This window comes from Glycine max, chromosome 11 (genome assembly GCF_000004515.6).
Source record: "Glycine max cultivar Williams 82 chromosome 11, Glycine_max_v4.0, whole genome shotgun sequence".
In the NCBI taxonomy this organism is placed as follows: Eukaryota; Viridiplantae; Streptophyta; class Magnoliopsida; order Fabales; family Fabaceae; genus Glycine; species Glycine max.
Window position 1 is genome coordinate 36,239,862 of NC_038247.2, and position 19,915 is coordinate 36,259,776.

General features: G+C 29.6%; 1 protein-coding gene and 2 non-coding genes across 7 annotated transcripts; all 3 read left to right on the top strand.

The window, feature by feature from the left end:
- Positions 1-2,243: 2,243 nt before the first annotated feature.
- Positions 2,244-2,315, top strand: TRNAK-UUU (transfer RNA lysine (anticodon UUU)). Its single transcript has one exon. It is a non-coding gene; the product is annotated as a tRNA-Lys (tRNA).
- An 80-nt stretch (positions 2,316-2,395) lies between these two features.
- TRNAF-GAA (transfer RNA phenylalanine (anticodon GAA)) lies at positions 2,396-2,468 on the top strand. Its single transcript has one exon. It is a non-coding gene; the product is annotated as a tRNA-Phe (tRNA).
- Positions 2,469-4,062: 1,594 nt separating this feature from the next.
- LOC100812353 (protein INVOLVED IN DE NOVO 2) lies at positions 4,063-11,610 on the top strand. Of its 5 annotated transcripts, none has more exons than XM_006591277.3 (8): positions 4,063-4,213; positions 5,411-6,370; positions 6,583-6,764; positions 7,380-7,469; positions 7,570-7,857; positions 8,321-8,530; positions 10,998-11,257; positions 11,380-11,610. In XM_006591277.3, the coding sequence occupies exons 2-7, from the start codon at positions 5,455-5,457 to the stop codon at positions 11,232-11,234; spliced, it is 1,923 nt and encodes a 640-aa protein (XP_006591340.1). In that variant the 5' UTR covers positions 4,063-4,213; positions 5,411-5,454; the 3' UTR covers positions 11,235-11,257; positions 11,380-11,610. The 5 variants fall into 5 exon arrangements, with proteins under 5 accessions (XP_006591340.1, XP_006591339.1, XP_014619702.1 ...); XM_006591276.3 differs by having other exon boundaries at positions 10,998-11,236; XM_014764217.3 differs by adding an exon at positions 4,331-4,409 and having other exon boundaries at positions 4,084-4,213; positions 10,998-11,610.
- The last annotated feature ends 8,305 nt before the right edge of the window (positions 11,611-19,915 follow it).

Below are 19,915 nucleotides of genomic sequence, written 5' to 3' on the forward strand. Positions count from 1 at the left end.
ACCTCGGATGAATAACATTGGTTGGCTAAGTACTATAGTTCATTGCTTTTATGAAAATATTTATCTTTTTTTATTCACTTGGGTTTCAGTACAGTCTCTCACCCTTTTGTTCTACTTCTATATTAACTTCTTGTTCTATTAACCTACGTAAATTATGTTAAAAAAATCAACATAAAAATGTGGAGTCAATTGGATATAAAAATAAATAAAATTTAATTAAATTTTTTTACTCTTTAGCAAGTGCTATGCTTATTTTTACATTTGGACAAAACATATTAGATGAATAATACAGATTAAATATTATGCTTATATACTAATTATGTTGATTTTGTATATTTTAAACATATTTTTAATATATGTTGCTCAATAGTTCATTTTTTATTAAATAAAGATAATCACATTTTAAGATGAAATTGTGGCGTCAAATTGTTATAAAAATAAAATCAAGTAAAATTTATCATAATTTTTTACAATTCCCTATGTTTGTTTTCATACTTAAGATTAATATCTTAATCACATGAAAAAATAATAAATGTATCAATTTTATGTATATTTATCCACAGGTTAAATACCATGTCAAATATATTAATTTTGTTTTGGTTTTATATATTTCAAATATATTTTTAGTGAATATTGTTCAATTATTTAGTTGCACTAAACAAAAACAAATCACAATTAAGATAATTTTTTTTATCATAAGTTAAATTTTAAAAAAATCAAATAATGAGTGTCATATTCTTTAGTGGACGTCTATAATCATTTTTCACAGTTAAATAAAAAAAAAGATTCAAATAAATATACACAAATCCTGTTTATCCCATATTTCACACGGATCAAAACCTACTTTTATAGAAAGACGAAATAGAAGATAATCAAGACAAGAAAGATACATGGTGATAAGATGAGGTTACATAAGGGGTTTGTGAGGGAACATCACAAAAGAAAGTGCGAGATGTTCGAAAAGACCTTTGAACTTACAACAACTCCGATTCGGGTGGTGCTAACTTGATACGAGGTAAGTGTTATGCCTCCTACGGTGATAAATGGTTTATTAATTTTATGACATCTTTCATTTTATTTTATTCAAATTTTAAATATTGTTATACATCATATAATAATAATAGTTATTATTATTATAATTGTTGTAAGTCATATAATAAAATTTTAAATTACTAATTTAATCCCAATCATTCTTTTTCAAAAGGGTGTTTACAAAATTATTCAATTTTTTAAAAATTTATTAATTAAATTAGTAGTAGTAATATTAATTAGTTTTTATTTAAAAATATAATAGTTTAAAATCTAGTTAGAAATTATGAAAGCGTACTAATGTTATTTGATAAAATAAGATAGAGTAATGATAAGGTATACCCAATTTTTTGAAACTACAAGAAAAATTAATATCAGTGACGAAACAATTCACATGTAATTTTTCGAAATTCATCACTAATTTTTTTGGTGGGGTCTAATACTAGTAACGAAAAAGTTATTTTTGTCACTAAATTTTGTTACTAATACTTTATTTTTGGTAGTCTATGAGTGAAACAAGAGAGATAAATAGAAAAAGAATAAGGGAGGATACACCTCTTATTTAAGGGAATTTAGAAAACTTTATAAAAGTATATTTAAATTTATGAAAATAATTTATAAGTTTAATATATTTTTTTTTAAAAAAATATTTCAGTTGATTTCATATAGATACTTATCAAAATAAGTATTGCTTTTAACTTATTTCAATAAATTTATAAATAGACTCTTATTTGATACCCCTATATTAAATAAATAATCTTTAATTAAATTATATCCAAGCACACCTTAAATAACATAGCTAAAAGCATTTTGGTTAAAAAACGTTTTTGTATCCACAAAAGATATAATTAAGCCATCCTACTTTCCATTCCAAAACAAAAAAGTCATCTACTTTAGCTTTGATGTCTTTCTTCGCCATAATATTTATCATGTTAATATAAGATGATCTAAAATTCAACCAGTCTATTTGTGATTCAATTGTTATTGTTTCACAAAATAAATGAAGAAAAAAAATAATTGAACTAGAAACATAATGGATCAATTTACAGGCTTATCAGCTTCAATAGTTATAGTCCAATTATATTTCCAAAGCTGAAATATTTCACTAAAGGCTATCGCGAGTACACCGAGCATCGTTAGTATTTATGCATGTAAATAAAATTTCTGCCTGTGTTTAACTACAAATATAATGTTTTTCATTTATAAAATAATAAGCCGTCTTAGCTCAGTGGTAGAGCGCGTGGCTTTTAACCACGTGGTCGTGGGTTCGATCCCCACAGACGGCGGTTTAGTATAATTTTTTCCTGTTAAATATTATTGTTGTACTTATAATAATATACTTTTATATTTAGTTTTAATGTTAATTGCGGGGATAGCTCAGTTGGGAGAGCGTCAGACTGAAGATCTGAAGGTCGCGTGTTCGATCCACGCTCACCGCAGAATTAATATTTTTTTAAAGTGAAAGCTTGATTTTATTAATTTTTTAAAAAAATATAAAACACCTGAAATTTTTTCATAATTACTTATATTTTAACTATTTTATTACCTGAAGAGAAAATATTAATTATTTTTTGGATTCTCATTAAATGTTTTTATATTTTACTTTCCTGGAAAATGTCACAACCTTGATTTTTTTCTTATTTATTTTAATTTTTTCTATTAATATTAGTCCTAATAATTAATATTTACATATAAAAATATTATTTAATAATTTATTTGGTATATATTTATTTTGAAATGAATTTTATAACAAGTACTTTTGAATTTTGAAAACATTAATATACATTATCAAATATATTTTAATCTTTTTTAAAACAATTACTAATATTTTTAACTTAAAATACCATTTTATTACAAAATAAAGGATTTATCATAATACTTGCTATCATCCTTTTCATTGAAAAGCAAATGGTTTATTATTTTATGATATTAAAGTATTCAATATATTTTATTAAATATTTAAAGATTTTAATGTGCGTAAAAGTTTAAGATAATTATTTGAGAAGTAAAAAAACTTTCCATATATGATGGGTTGTGATTGGATGAGTGTGTAAAATTTTTTACCGGTATAACCTTTTTTCTTATATTTAAATTATTTAAAAATGAATATTGAATAAATGTTAATTTTTAATATACTAAATATTTTATTATTATTATTATTATTATTCGTTTCTTATAATGTATTTATAATCATACAATAAACAGTCTAAAAAATTAATACAAAAGGCTGATTTTTCATCACATAGAATTTTGATGTGAAAAATCATAAACCTCATGACAAAATTGTATAGTTATTTGTATTTTAAATAATTTTATTACACAAAATTAACTATAATACAAAGAAAAAAAAGTTAATACACTAACACTCTGTGATTTTGTCAAATTTCTTATGATATTTTTCTTTTTTTTACCTTTACATGAATTATTTTAATTGTTTAAAAAATATCACATTAACATCTTTTATATATTAAACTAATCCTTTTTATTATTTGAAAATCATTATGCCATATATTTTTCTAATGAAATTGTTGTAAACTTCAAAAAATTAAATAAAATTGTATACAATAAGATTTGTTAAAAAAAATTAGTGAAATTCACTCGAAATAAAATATTACAGTATGAAATAGGTAATTATAACATGAAAGTATACTGATATTCTTCTTCTTTAATGACCTATCTAAACAATTAGTAACTGTTATATAAAAAAAAACATTTACTTTTATCAACAAAAAAAAAAAAAAAACATAACTAATTTGGCTTGTGTTGGGGGAACGGCAACGACAATTGTAACGCATTTTGTGCAGAGTGCACTTTGTTTCCTTTCACGTACGAACGCACTCGCGCATAGGGCCATGCTATCCACGCTCCAATGAAAAATCTCCACGTCATCTAGTTACATGAGCAACTCGAAGTCCCAAACTCGCACACGTGTCATAGGTGCGCGTGGCGAAATGGATAATCTGAAGAACCAATAGCAGCACGAAGCCCAAGTCAGCAGTGAATGAGTGAGTACTGACTAATACTAATACTGTTGAGTTGAGAATTGAGAGTCAATAATCACTCAATACAATACAAAACCCCAAATTCAGAATTTACGATTATTTTCACTTCATTTGATTCCTTTTCTTTATCTTAGGTCTCACACACTAGATCCATTTTTGAAGGAACTTCCACTTTTTCTCAGGTCAATTTCTCTCTGCATTCAATTCTTCTCATGCATGTGTTTTTCTCATACTTTTTCATTGTTATCATCGGTGCATATTTGGTTAGTGATATGTGTTTTTTCTTTCTTTTCTTCCAGAGCTCTCTGTAATATGTTGTTAGAGTGAATAGAGGGGAAAATGGGAAAATATTTTTTAAGGAACTTCCCTTTTTCAAAGGTCAAATTCTCTCTCGCATTTTTACCCTATTTGTCATTAGTTTTTCCTCTATACTTGGATTCCCCTCGTGCATGTCTTTCTCATACTTTCCACTGTTATCGGTGCATATTTGAGTTTGCTTAATTTTTAGCGGTAAATGTTTTTTTTTTCTTCCAAAGCTCTGTGTAATGTTTTGATTGAATGCTGTTTTGAACTACATTGGGGTTTGGTCAATGCGGGACTAGTGGGACGTAGTGTTAAGAGTGAGAAGAGGGGAAAACAGAATCAGGGCTTACTTACTGATTTTTGTGGTGCTAGAGGCGTTGATTTGTCGGCTGTTTTGAATTTTTACAGTGATTGATGTGTTGTTTGCTGATTAATGCATGCATGTCTAAGAAATTGGGACTGTCTGTGATCAATGTTTCTGTTCCAACTTCAAGTTCGCTGACATCATTAGGTTCCTATATTCAAGGTATTGTCAGCTTAAGTGCTCAGTGGACCATCACGGTTTTGTATTGTCAGCTTAAGTGCTCGGTGGACCATCACGGTTTTGTCCACACCTCGGTGGGTTGAGAGGAGACGGTGTTTATAATCGATCCTTGGTTGATGTGGAACTTTGTGGCTACTGTAACCGTTTTAATGCTGCTGAATATGGATATTGTATGCCCCTTTTTGAGTGTGGGAAAGTTGGTGCAGCTTGCTAATCTGAACGGTTTTGTTTGTAATGCTATTTGTGTTGTTTTTATTACACTGTATTTATTTCTTTATTTGCGGTGGTTCCAGCAGGCTGTATATGTTCATGCTTGATCTGTTTAATAGTGTGCAGTTCCAGTTTCACATTTGTAGGAACCTTATAATTTCTTATTTTTCTAGTGCTGGAGGATTAGATTAGATGAAGTGATTGTAATAAAATTTCTGTTCAAGTTTAGTGCTTTTCCCTGGCTCTGAATGCAATACTTAATGAAATTTGTCTGCACTGCAACAGAACAACAGTCAGTTCTAACACTACATTTGTCTTTCAGGTGATGTAATAATTATAATAATAATAAGCCTTGCAGGAACTGTAATGGCTCACAGCAGCTCTGATGAGGATACTGATATTAGTGAATCTGAAATTAGTGAGTATGAAGATAAATCCTATGAAGAACTGAAAAGTGGAAGCCAGGATGTGAAAACATCGGATGAGACTTTCACTTGTCCCTACTGCCCTAAAAAGAGAAAACGGGATTATTTATACAAGGAGCTCCTTCAACATGCTTCTGGGGTGGGTCAGAGTAGTTCCCAAAAGAGAAAAGCAAGAGACAAGGCTAATCATTTGGCTTTACTGAAATATTTGGAAAAGGATCTCATGAATGTAGATGTTCCATCAAATGATTCAAAACCTGAAGATGAAAGTGATCCTTCTGTTAATTCTAATGATCAGTTTGTGTGGCCTTGGATTGGAGTTGTAGTTAATATTCCAACTAGACGGACAGAAGATGGACGCTGTGTTGGTGAGAGCGGTTCCAGGCTGAGGGATGAGTACAGAAGCAGGGGTTTCAATCCATTTCGAGTCAATCCTTTGTGGAATTTCCGTGGCCACTCTGGAACTGCTCTTGTGGAATTCAATAAAAACTGGCCAGGCTTACATAATGCATTGGCATTTGAAAGAGCATATGAATTAGATCATCATGGAAAAAAGGATTGGTTTACTAATTCTGGGCTGAAGTCTGGCCTTTATGCATGGGTTGCCCGGGCAGATGACTACAAGATCAATAGTATCTATGGAGAACATCTGCGAAGGATGGGCGATGTCAAAACCATATCTGAGCTTATGGAAGAAGAAGCTCGAAGGCAAGATAAGCTTGTCTCGAATTTAACTAACATTATTCAGGTAAAAAATAAGCACTTAAAAGAGATAGAAGTGAGATGCCACGAGACTACAGACAAAATGAACCTTGTTATGAAGGATAAAGATCAACTCATTCAAGCTTATAATGAAGGTATCTATTTTTATTGAGCCTTAGGACCAAATTGCCATTTATTGATTGAATCGTTGCAGTGGTTGGCACTGTAGGATTTGCAATTGCTAAATTATTTTCTTAAGAATATTGTGTTGTAATTCAATTTTGTATCTTAATAATTGACTATTATTTTAAAATGCTGGCGATCTGTTGTAACCACATTGTTTTATGGTATGATTCCTTGTCTTCAGAGATACAGAAAATACAGTTAAGTGCCAGGGATCACTTCCAAAGGATTTTTACTGACCATGAAAAGCTCAAATTGCAACTGGAATCTCACAAAAATGAGCTTGAGTTGCGGAAAGTTGAATTGGAAAAACGCGAAGCACATAACGAAAGTGAAAGGAAAAAGTTGGCAGAGGAAATTGAGGAGGTATAGTGCTTTTCTTTTTTTGCTGCATTTCCTGTATTATACTATGATTGAAATTCCTGTGAAATTAAGATTGAAGAAATAATATTTATTGTTTTAGGTTGATTGATTATTATGGTTGATATATAGATGTTTTAGTGCTTTCAAGGAAGGAGTTTGCTACCAAGATCAATCGTTTTCCCATTTTTATTTATTAGGGTGGATGATCATGAAATGGTTGGTTGAAAAATTATTTTCCATTGAATTTGTGGATAATGAATTCTTATAACACTGGGAATTTGATGAATCTGGTTTCTGTTTGAGGTGTATGCTGTTGAAGGTCATGAATACAAAACATGGTCATGGGTTTTCTGTTTTTGGGGGAGTGAGAAGAAACAATTGGACAAGAGTGATCAATCTATTCTAGAGTTGTATGCCAAAGAATTTCATGCCATGGGTTTTCTGTTTTTCCATGATTCTGTTTACTCTCATTAAGGATTTTGCTTAATGACTGTAAATCAATTTATTTTTTTACATAATCTGTTTTTTCTGTGTCTTTAAAATCATTTAAAATAATAATCTGCTTATGAAGCTTGTGGAGGTTTTGTTTAACACTGCTGGCATTTATTGGTTTTGCAGAATGCATCGAAAAATAGCTCTCTTCAGATGGCTGCTTTAGAGCAAATGAAAGCTGATGAAAATGTTATGAAACTGGCTGAAGATCAAAAGGTGTGTTACCTATTTTTTGCTTTGTTAATAACCAAAAGTGTCCTCATCAGCACCAGAATGGCATAGTATAAAGTATTAATGCTATTTATATTTTATACAGAGGCAAAAAGAACAACTCCATGCTAAAATCATTCAGCTTCAAAAACAACTTGATGTGAAACAAGAGCTGGAGTTGGAGATTCAGCAATTAAAAGGTTCATTAAGTGTGTTGAAGCACATGGAAGATGACGAAGATGCTGAAATTCTGAACAAGGTAGATACACTACAAAAGGATTTAAGAGACAAGGAGCAGTCACTTCAAGACTTAGATGCATTGAACCAAACACTAATCATTAAAGAGCGCGAGAGTAATGATGAGCTGCAGGAAGCTCGACAGGCATTGGTTGATGTAAGCGTTTTTCTTCAAATATTTATTCCTCCTAATTATTCAAATTAATTTGCTAGAGCATCTCAATGAGGTTGAGTCGAGTGTAACTATTCTTTCACTTGGGTGAAGGGCTGGTAGTGTTTTTTTATGATGATTTTACTTGCCCATTTAAAGTGTTATATGAAGGTCTCATAAGTTATTAAGTTATAAATTTACATTTTTATAGAGCATTCCTTTTTATGATTCATAGCAAGGTAGCAAAGTGACTTGAATAAAATCAAAATGTTTTTAATGGTTCATTTGATTATCCAGACGAGTCCTAACTATGATTGTATGGATATTCTCTGCTTATATTTTCATTACTTTTATCATGGGTGTTATGCACTGATTTTTTTTTTGTTGCAATTTTAAAGCTTTCTCGGACTTTTTAACTGTCCAATATTGCTTTCAAGATTTATAAGTAATCTTTTTCTCTCGCTTGTAGGCCATTAAAGAGTTACAATCTCATGGAAATATTCGTTTGAAGAGAATGGGGGAACTTGATACTAGACCATTCCTTGAAGCAATGAAGCAAAGATATAATGAGGAGGATGCTGAAGAGAGAGCTTCAGAGCTGTGTTCATTGTGGGAAGAATATCTAAAGGACCCAGATTGGCATCCATTCAAAGTTATCATGGTTGAAGGAAAAGAAAAGGTGTGTCTATGTTAAACATATTTATAGGTCTCCTGAAATTATTCTGAAGTCTATGTGCTTCATTGCTTGTCACTCTCAATCAAACTTGGTTCTCTCTGTTATTTATCTTTGTTGTCTCTTAATGAGAATAAATGTTTTGACAATCTCCATTCTCTGGATTAGAATACTATTTGTCTTTCTGAACCTGTAATACTTTCGTAGTTTCACCTGGTGTCATCTAAGGGTATTCTTTATATTGATCCTTTCACTTCAGGGTATGTTTGGAAGTTGGGTTTTGGAGGGTGAGTGGAGTGCAGTTTTTTTAATACATATTCTCTAAATTGATAATTTTTTAAAATGAGAAAATAAATTATTGAATTGGCATAAACTTAATGTTCTAATCTTTTATCTATTATTATAAACATTACATGACTCTTTTAATTAAAAATAAAAAATTGCTCTCCCCTCCCTTCCCCACTGAAACCCAAGAATGCACCCTTAGGGTCTGATGTTTAATGGAGTAGAGGAAGGTTTGTGCTGATTAGAACTTAGAAGAGTCATAGGTGAATATATCTTAATTGGAGAAAGCATGACCTGGCAACTAAGAATAGCAGCCAATTTTGATGTTTCAAATTTTTAAATAACCTTTTAAGCCAGGCCAGTCTGTTTTAAAGGGCCAGGTCAGGCCTTTCTAAAAACACTCAAGTCTGGTAAATTGGCCAAGCCTTGCCTAGCCTGGCTCATTTCCACCCCCGGAATTGAATTTTCTCTGTGTAAATTTGTAAGCCTGGAAGGCTTGAAGTATAAAATAAAATTGCAAAAAAAATGTTATGTTCAAATATGCAAATGATGGTGCTTGTAAAATATGGGAGGCGAGTATTTAACTTGTATTTTATTGATATATCCCTATTAAGTGTATTGTACAAGAAGAGGGTGGGTGATAAAGGAGAATACAATGTGAAATAAAGTGAATATCATGCCGATAATCTAGAACATAAGTGTAGACCGTGCTGATAAGGATCGGTGAGGGATATTAAGGTGAGGCTTTCTTTGAGTGAACATTTTCTATTTTCATTTTCTGAAAATAGTTTTCATTTTCAATTTTTTAGGATTTAGAAAATGTGTTTGGTTTGTTTTTTCTAATTTCTGATTTCAAAATATAAAGATATTGAAAAATTTATTGAAGCATTTCAACAAACACCTTATCAGCAACTATTGGACAAAACAAATTTGATCAAAATCAAAACACAATATCAACACAGATTCAAATTGAAACACCATCTCAACGTCTCTTTTACATCTCCATCATCTACTTGTTGTCGTTGAAAAACCGAGGATACCCACCAAGGTTCACACCCCGACTTCACTTGAAGCCTTCATCCTCGTCATTGAGAGTGTTGGTCAAAAACGTTTTAGGGGTGGTTGTGTGGTACCTATACGAGAATATGTGGTAACATCAGCCTAGAGTCGATCTGTACTCACTCGCCTTCGCATGTGACTATGCGAGCGAAACTCTTGTCTTGTACCCATGTTTAAGTGAAGGGGATGAAAATTAGAGGGGGTGAAAGATTGTGAGACAATGGCGACAAGCAAGACGAAGTTCCCAGTGACAGAGATGGACTGGATGGAGAGGTTGCAGAAGAGAAAAGAGATTAAGAAATAACCAGCGTTCCGGGGAGGTGAGGAGATCGATGAAAGGCTTGAAGAAGAAAAGAAAAGCTAGTGATTATTTTACTGTAAGTGTCATCGTGTTTTCATTTTATCTGAAAATGTAGAAAACGACCTTTGTGTTTTCAATTTTGTGCTTCTTTTTGAAAATACTTTTTGTCTTATCTTCTGTTTTCAATGAAAATGAAAAAACCAAGCCCCACCTAAGTTAGGTGGGAGGAAACAGGTCCTTCGACCAAGTTGCATTTTCTTCTACCTTGTATTTTTTCTGTTTTCCAGCATCAGAGAGAATGAGAGCTGCACTCAGTAATCCCTCCATTGATACTTGTAACAGATTAATAATATCAATGAAGAGGGGGATACTGATATCAGATTCCTCCAGTTCTTAACATATCCTGAGATACTTGGAAAATCAGGATGCCACCTTAAAATTAATTATATTACCTGCCTTCGTTCCTATATAACATAATCTTTCTAACATTTCCACTATTGGGTGAAAATTCATGTGAGTCCCACTAAATAATAAATAGCAGTCATTCAATAGGGGATAGGACTCGCATCATTTAGTGGGCATCCCATAAATTTGACCAAATGGTGGAGTGTGTTTGAAATAGTGTATTAGAGTGTATTGCTTGCTAGCATTTGTTTTAAGCAGGAACAGAAGTACACCCTCCAATTATTCTTCTACTGCTTTATGACAAATATTATTCTAATACAACAATTTGATGTATACAAGGGTTTTTAATTCATTTTAGTCTATAATTATATTAAAATGGACTCTTGCACTTTGTAATCTGACTTCGTGCATTTTTCATTTCAGGAAATTATTAGAGATGACGATGAAAAGCTGAATGGGTTGAAAAATGACTTGGGTGAAGGGGCATATAAAGCAGTGGTGGAAGCTTTGTTGGAAATAAATGAACATAATCCTAGTGGGCGATACTTAACCTCGGTGTTATGGAACTATAAACAAGGAAGAAGAGCAACTCTGAAAGAAGGAGTACAATTTATATCGAATCAATGGAAAGTCCTTAAACGCAAGAAGGGAATGACATGAAGGTTTGTTTATAAGTATATTAGGTATTGCATTTGTCTTTTGAACTTAGTGGTTAATTTACATTATTCACAACTCCCACCTTTTTATATGATTAGTGTTATTGTTTCAATTATTGTCGTGTAACTAAGGATTGTATTTCTGAAAGGTTGATGTTGGTTTTGGCGAGAGAATTATGCATTGCAGCCTGGTAGCATGCATCCGTATTGGGAGAGCAGCAAACCTAGCGGTTGTGTTTTAGGTTAAGTGATTTATGATAATGTCAAGCTATTTAATTTCACTTGGCACTTTGTAATCTTGTGTGGCAGAAGACATTGAAGTTAAACTTGTATATGACTATATCATTTGGCTTTTAATTTTAACATGCTTCTTTGAGTAATTGCCTTTTTGGTACAAATTATATTTTACAGTCCCTCCACCTTGATTCAATTAAGGCTATTGTTAGATATAAAAATCTGTCTGTTGTATTATTTTCACACAAGTTAAATCAGTTTATTTTCCAACAAAAACAACTGAAATCTTGCGAAATAATTTTGCCAGATGGTCATGGTCCAATCCATTTTAGATAGGTTTCAATTTTAATATCACTTTGATCGCATCAGCAGAAGGATGCAATGGAGAACACTTCATATGTATTCAAAATGCATGTTCTAAGACATGTACTTTAATATATTAGCATTTTTTATTTTTATTTTTTATATTTATAACGGCATAAATAATATCAAACGTTGGCAAAATATGTTTGGATGAATGTTTGTAAAATTGATTTTGGTTAAAATTGATTTTGAAATGATATAATTTATGTTTGAATGTTTTTATTTTAAAATTAAGTTAAGAGTAAAATTATGCATAAATTCTCTGATTTAAGGTAAAAGTTATTTAAAGTTGTTTTTAAATCAAAATTAATTATGGATCCATAATTAATTTTGAAATCTTTTGCTACCTAAAATAAATAAATAAAATCAATCTAAAATTAGTTTTAGACATAAATCAATTTTCCAAAATAAAATCAAACACACTCTCTTATGGTTCACGTGTTTTAGAGAGGACTAATTCCTTTTACTAAGTGTTTGGATGAGTTTTGAGAAAAAAATTTGTAAAATTAATTTTAATTAAAATTGATTTTGAAATGATACATTGAATCCAATATAGAAATTACTCAAAGTTGTTTTAGCCAAAAAATTAATGAATTCTTCTCCGGTGCCAAATTAAACATGCATTAAATTTTCTGTAAAAAAAAAATCCTTTTACTAAATTTAACGGCTGTTAGTTTGTTTTTAATCTTATTTTGAAAGAAATTTGAAATCATTAGAATGCTAAATAAAATGATATGGGAAATTCATTTTATGCTCGAAGGGAATCACGGGTTAATAAGTTATTATGTCATGTTTTAATGAAGATTGTGCAAATGTAAAATTAATTAATTAAAGGCAACAAAGTGATTTGTTGTACGATATTACAATTTTTACGGTTTCTTTCTTTTTCATTTTATTTTTTACGGTCTCTTTACTACTGGATGGATGCTCTAATGAGATGTAAACCAATTATTTATAAGATGCTGCCGATGATGAATAAATTTATAGTAAAAACTGTTGTTTTGTTTTGGAAAAACTGAGAAATAATCATGTTTTTTTTTGTAAAGTATATAATAATACTTTGTAACCAAACAAGTTGGCCCATTCGCACAGAGTATTGCAAAGAGAATTAATTTTATTATGATAGAACTTATCCATAGGTTTTTTTAGTTACGTTTAATACTATTTTTTAATTTAACGTAGAGTTTTACTTTAATAATTTGTTTAATAGAGGTTAGTGTTGGTTATTGAGGTAAAAATTTTAATTTAAATTTAAAATATACGAAAAGTACATAAAAAGTGCACTTTTAATTCTTGTCTATTTTGTTAATGTAGTGGCTAACAATTAAAAAATTATCGTAACAGATGTAAAATGTTTAAATTACTAGTAGGAGCATTATGGTGGATTAAGTTGGAATTATTTTACGTCCGTTAATCCATGTGTTTGGTGATATTTTTATTTGTTATTCTTTGAAATAATAAGTATTAAAGTAATTGGTAAGATATAAAATAATCTAATAAAAAATAATTTAAATATATATCCAATTTTTTAAGTTATTATATGACTAATCCTTTATGTTTCTAAATTTGAATAGTTAATTAGCTCGTAAGAACTAAGAACTCGACTCTCTCACATTTAATTTCACTTTATATTAAAAAAAAAATCGTTCTAAAAAAATTCTCTCCTATGATCTCTCTTCCTCTCTTATATCTTGATTTAAATTCCTTCATTTATCTCCTAATTTAAATTAATTTATCGTTCTTCTTTTTTACATAAACTAATTTATCCTTGTCATCTATATAATTCATGGGGTTTCTCTTATCTTTGGGAATAAATTATCTTTATCTCTTTTTGACTTGACTATGAATTGAAATTTCTTTATCTCTTACCTAATTCAAACTCTTTTATATCTTATCTTTTTTTCTTCTTTTTTCTCTCTCCAGAATCCCTTATCTAAGTTAGGTTTACATGTGTGTGTTTGCATGGGTGTGTGGGAATCTGTACTTTAATTGTATGGATATTTTTTTTATGATTATAATAAACTAAAATAATAATAGTAGTATAAATTTTCAAATACATACTATTAAAAATAAGTTTTTATAACTTGATAATTATATTTATATATCTTTATTCAAATAGTTATTAAAAAATATCTTTAATTAAATATGTCTTTTATAAATAAATATAATTTATGTGATAATTTTATAATAAGAATAAAATGTAGACATGTGTGGTATGACTGGTATAATATTTTATAAGTTTAGTTTGAATTAGATTCGATTGATTGTCAGTTAAAAAAAAAGATTGGATTGATTTTCAAAATCAAATTTGAAATATCTAATAATATATTTTGATTTTTTATATATTCAGTTTTCGATTCAATTTTTTTCGGCTTCTATTGAATTGAATTCGTTTTTGAACTCCCTTAAATCTTAATTAAATCTTAATTCAGCATGATATGTGAGTTATTATAAACTCTACATATTTATCTTTAATTTTTATAGATAAAAAATATTTATATTTTTAAAACACTAACTTTTAATTTCTAATTTTTTTATATTCTATTATTTTTCTGTCCTTAAATTATTTATTGAATTTCTTTACTCTCATTTTTAAATAAAACAGTTTTATTATTTATTTATTCATGTAGTCATTCATCCTACACATTTGTTATATTATACTATTTATTTTAATTATTGTACTTTTTATAATATTTAATTTATTATTTTTAATATTATATTTAACAAAATTGACAATGATACATGTTATATTTTTTTAATTATTTTTTAAAATAATTTTATATTAGACGCTTTATCTTAATTATTATGATAATTAACATAATAAAAGTATAATGTCTATTTACATCTATATTTTTTTTAATTTATTTTAAAATGATGAAAAATATTCTAAGATATAAATCTTTAAATATATACTATTAAAAAAAAATTATAACTTGATAATTATATTTATATATTTTTATTCAAATAGTTAATAAACAATATCTTTAATTAAATATATTTCTAATTCAGAGTTACGGCTTTTCCGTTTCAGTTTTATGCTGCATGCAAGGTTCATTTCATAAGTATTTGTATTTCGGTTCCTTTTGTAATTTGTTATACTAGTGTTTCTCTACATGTGTTGAAGATTTGTATAGAGATAGAAACGAGTGTGAGGTGAATGTAAAAAGTGGCGGTGAAAAAAACATTGTTGATAATTTAATACTTTGGTTCTATACTCATTAACTGAATATTAAAAAATTTCCTGTCATTTTCAAATGTCTATTGTGCCAATTGCTATACCTTTGGTTTGTCCAAAAAATAAGTAGTTTGTCTATGAGCAAGCAAAACATATAGCTTTTGTGAGCCTAAAGTAGGAAATTGAAAGCCAGAAACAGAAAATTATTGATGTGGAGCATAATAATATTTTGAAAGCTGACTGCAAGAGAGAACTCAATGAATCGTTAAAAATGGTTATGGAGATGGTTAAGAAGGAAACTATGCTAGATAAGGAATGTCAGAAAGGTATATGATATCTTTTTTTCTAAAATAGTGGTCATCATTAGTAATTTAGTAGTATTAAGTTATTGTTTTGTGAGGTGTTATATCTTTTGAAAAACTTTGGAGATTTTGAAATTTTCTTGCAATATTTGAATTTATTTGGATACTGTTTCTTTCTGATGTAGGTATGTTCTTCCTCGATTTCTGTTTCTAGGAGCCAGAGACAGGTTGCTAATTATGGGACAAATTTTTGCAATATTAATCAAGTCAAAGATAACCTATTATGGATGTAAGCTCTGTTTGGTCATAAACTGATTGCCATACTACAGTTTTTGGTTCTATGTTAATTGTGCCGTACAACTGTTTTTGGTTCTATGCACATAAACTGATTTTTTTTTCCTTTCTATTTTCAAATGTCTATTGTGCCGATTTCTTTACCGTAGTTAATTCAACCTTAAGTAAATATAAAATGAGAATTAAACCATAATTTGGTTAGTAATCTTCAGTTGTTATTTGCTATTTATTCCAGAAGACTTGTCTTCTTAATTTTACTTTGCATTATATGTTGTATCGGTATCTCATCTCTTCTTCATGATTCAGGCATGATCTTTTCATCTTTGAGCTTCTTTTCTGGATTGAGTTTCTTATACAATATCATTGGAATTTTGTATTACATGTTTACTGTACCATAAAAATTAAACTTAGCTTCATATGTTTCAGAATTAAAACAGATGAAATTTCTGAACTCTAAAGTGAGTCGTGACATTGAATGTATTAAGAAAGAGAACGAAAAGATTACAAAGGAACTTGAAGAGAGCAAAGCACTGAAAAAAAAAATTACCCAGCAGAATGGGCTGATCATGAAGGAATTGAATTAGAATAAAGCACTTAATGATATACAACAACAAAAATTCACTGAAGAGGTTCGAAAGGTTAGTAACAATTATTAATTAGTACCTTTGGATGTATGGTTAACTCAACGGAAGCTTGTGTATTCTATAATCAAATCTAGGGTTATTTATATGACTTGACATGTCCCAATAAACTGGTTCTTTTTTAACTTATTCTTTTAATGGAATTAATAATTATTAATTAGACGTTTTGATGTACTGGAGTATTATATTGGTATTGATATTACTTGTTTTAAAATATGAATTTCGAAATATACCTTAATTTCAGTTTATTTTTTTTATCAAATATAACGTAAAGATTGTCAAAAAAAATTGAGGCAGCGGCTAGTTTTGTGCCATATGTTATCTAATCTTTGATTGGATTGGGTTCAGTTATAAATAAAAATGATCTATCAAAATTCCAAATCAAGTAAGAACTAAGATTATATATCCATCCTAATAACATTCCTAATCAAAAACACTCATTTGTCTATTTATTTTATCTGTTTATAAGTGTGTTTAATTAAGATGCTTGTAAAAGGTCGATGTTTCTGACTAAAGTTGTTTGTGTTTTCAGAATGTAATGCAAATTGGCTCCCTTCAGGTGGCTCTGAAGCTAAAAAATAATAATAATGTTTCAGCATTGGATAAGAACTAAAGGTCAGTGCTACTTGTTTTTAAGCTTTGTAAATGAAGTAAGCATCAATGTTGGTATCAGAATAGTATATTTTCATTGGCATTTGATTACCTATCCCCAGGTTCAAAATGAACAACTCAATGCGAAAGTGATTCAGCTTGAAAAACAACTAGAAAGCATTCCAAAGCTGGAATTAGAGAATCAACAACTTAAAGAGAAATTAGATGTGAATAAGCACATGGAAGATGAATTTCTGAATATGGTTGGTGTGCTTAATTTACATATAAATGTAGTGGAAAAGGAACGGTCACTTAGAGACTCAGAAGATTGCAACCAGTCACTAATTATTAAAGAGCGTGAGATCAATGATGAGCTTCAAAAAGATCGAAAGAAATTGATCGAGGTAAGAATTTTCTTTTATAAATATCTTCGGTTTTCCTAATGGAATAAGGCATTTCGTTGTTATTGGTAAGGTGTTATTTATATTCGGTTTTAGGGTGATGATTATTTGAATGAATTTGGTAGAGCATATGTACAATAAGGTTCGGTTTTATGGTTGTTATTTTTAATTTGGCAGTCATCGGATGATTAGGGGCTTTTGTCATTCATCTGATGATGATATTGCTTGCCTTGTTTTGATGTGTTATCTGGTTTGAATATGATTTTATTTGAATGATGTAGTCACTCTTGATTTCGTAAGACTATTTGGATAAATTTATGCAAAAGTATATTTAGGAGAACAAAATAAGAAAAAAAATAATAAATTTGTTTATAAGCTAAAACTATCATATACGGAAGTTAAAAATCAGAGTAAGTATGAGAGAGCTTCTTCTCATTAATTTATGTATAATCTAATTTTAACTTATTGAAATGTGTTTCATTTTATTAGAAGTTTTTTTTTAGAAAAGTTTACCTAAACAAATAATAGTTATTAAGGGAGTCTAATTTAGTTGATTGAATTGAGTGTGTTATTATTGTAAATTTTCATGTTGATCCCAACCGATACCTCATCTACATTTTTGTATAGCAGCAAATCCCTCTTTTATAGTTAGTTTCAAGAAAAATGAAAATTTCATTTTAATTGTATTTTATTTATTTTACATATTACTGATTTTTTTTTTCTAGTTCACTTAATTATGTTAACACCTCTACACTTGTCAATTTGGTTCTTTCACTTGTAAGCTCTATTTCAAATTTGACTTAAATCCAGTATTCTTTATCCTTTCAAGACACTATTGGCTCTAAACAAATCAACAAGATTTGTTAGAAGTTTGCACACTGATTAAATATGTGATTGCCGTACAGACGCATGTATCACCCAACATTTTTAGTCTTTTCTCTTGAGGTATATAAGGTATTTTCAGAGCTTAGTAACTTTACAAGAATTTATAGAAAGCTTTAAAAAAATGAAAGAATATGTTCACCTAGATGATTTGTATCTTGTTTCTTCAAAGATGCTTCTATATATAATATGCATCTTCAAGTATTCATTATTTCACAACGGTTGGATTCTTTACTATGTTATTCATATGAAGTCTTAAGCCCATTGGACTTCTTCATGCAAAGTCTATGTTGATAGGCTAGCGTGCCTTGTACTCCAACAGGAAAGTCATTTCTTTCATCATAGCAGGTTTGCAACAACAAAACACGTCTTTTGATAAGGATCAACGTCTTTTAGATTGTAAACTTCATTTATTCTTCACAGGACTTTGACAAATCTTAAAGAGAATGTTTTCTACCTAAAAAAATCTCTAACATAAAATATTAAATGAAAGTCTTAAATGCACAACTTAATATTAAATTCTCTTATGAATGCATCGCTCGAAACTTTAAACGCACGGACACATATCAGGATCTGATAGCATATCAAACATAACTTTTATCATTTGCATTCATTTGCATTTAATCAAAATAATTAGTCTTGATTCGTCTTTAAGACATAAATTTTTTTTAACTTAACAAATTGTCACCGCATCATCATTTAACTGAAATATTTAACAATAGGAACTAAAAACATTAACAAGACAAAAGTTTAGGGATCAAGACTAGTCAAAATATTATTCGGGGACCAAAAGTGAAAACCTAAAAAGTTTAGGGACTAAAAACATAATTAACCCAAAAAATAGTCATCAATTTATAAAATATTTACATCATCAATAAATTAGTTGTCAACAATTAATTAATAAAATATTTATAGCAAATTACATTTAATTCTCTTGTGTTTTCCACTTTTTGACTCACATCCTTTGTGTTGAAATATTACATTGAGTCTCCCTAAGCTAACATTGTTAACGGGCTATGTTAATATTTAATAAGTAGTGAAAGGTCAAAAAAATCCTTCAACTTAACCCTAACAATATCCCATATCCCTCATTGTCACTTCCTCTTCCTCTTTTGTTTCCCTTCCTTAACCCTCCACCCTCATTGTCGCACCCCCTCTACAACCACCACCATCTTCACTGTCACCCATTTTACAACCACCACCACAACCCTCTGACTTCCCTTCATCGTTTGTGTTGTGTCCCTTCCACAACCACCACTAGTTTCGTCTCCCTTTCATCTCCCGCACCACCATATCTCACCCCTACAACAAGGAGATGTGTTAAGATCTTGAAAGGTCTTGTTGTTTACTTTAGTAAGACATTGATGACAATGATTTTGAGTACATCGATGTTCATTGTCGCTCCTTGAAATTAGCTATTCTTGAAGGCATTGCTCGAATTGATCTAAGAGTTATTAATTTGCACGCATGGGACAAGGACGAACTCGAGATCGTGTAAAAATTAGCAAGTTGAAGCAATAACTAAGATTTGATACCAAGGTTGATCCTCAGATTTTATGGGTACATGGCGAAATATAAATAAGACCCTCTTATATTCAAGTATTTAAAAATATGCATGTAAATTCATAATTTTAACAAATATGAAAAACATATATCACATTTTTATTTAATTTACTCGTATGTTATTTTCTATTATTCAATTTATATTTCTAACAAAAAGTACATATACATGAATATCTATATAAAGTAGGCATGACCCAAAGATAGAGCGAAATGTAGGTTCAACTCTCCCAATTTTGTTC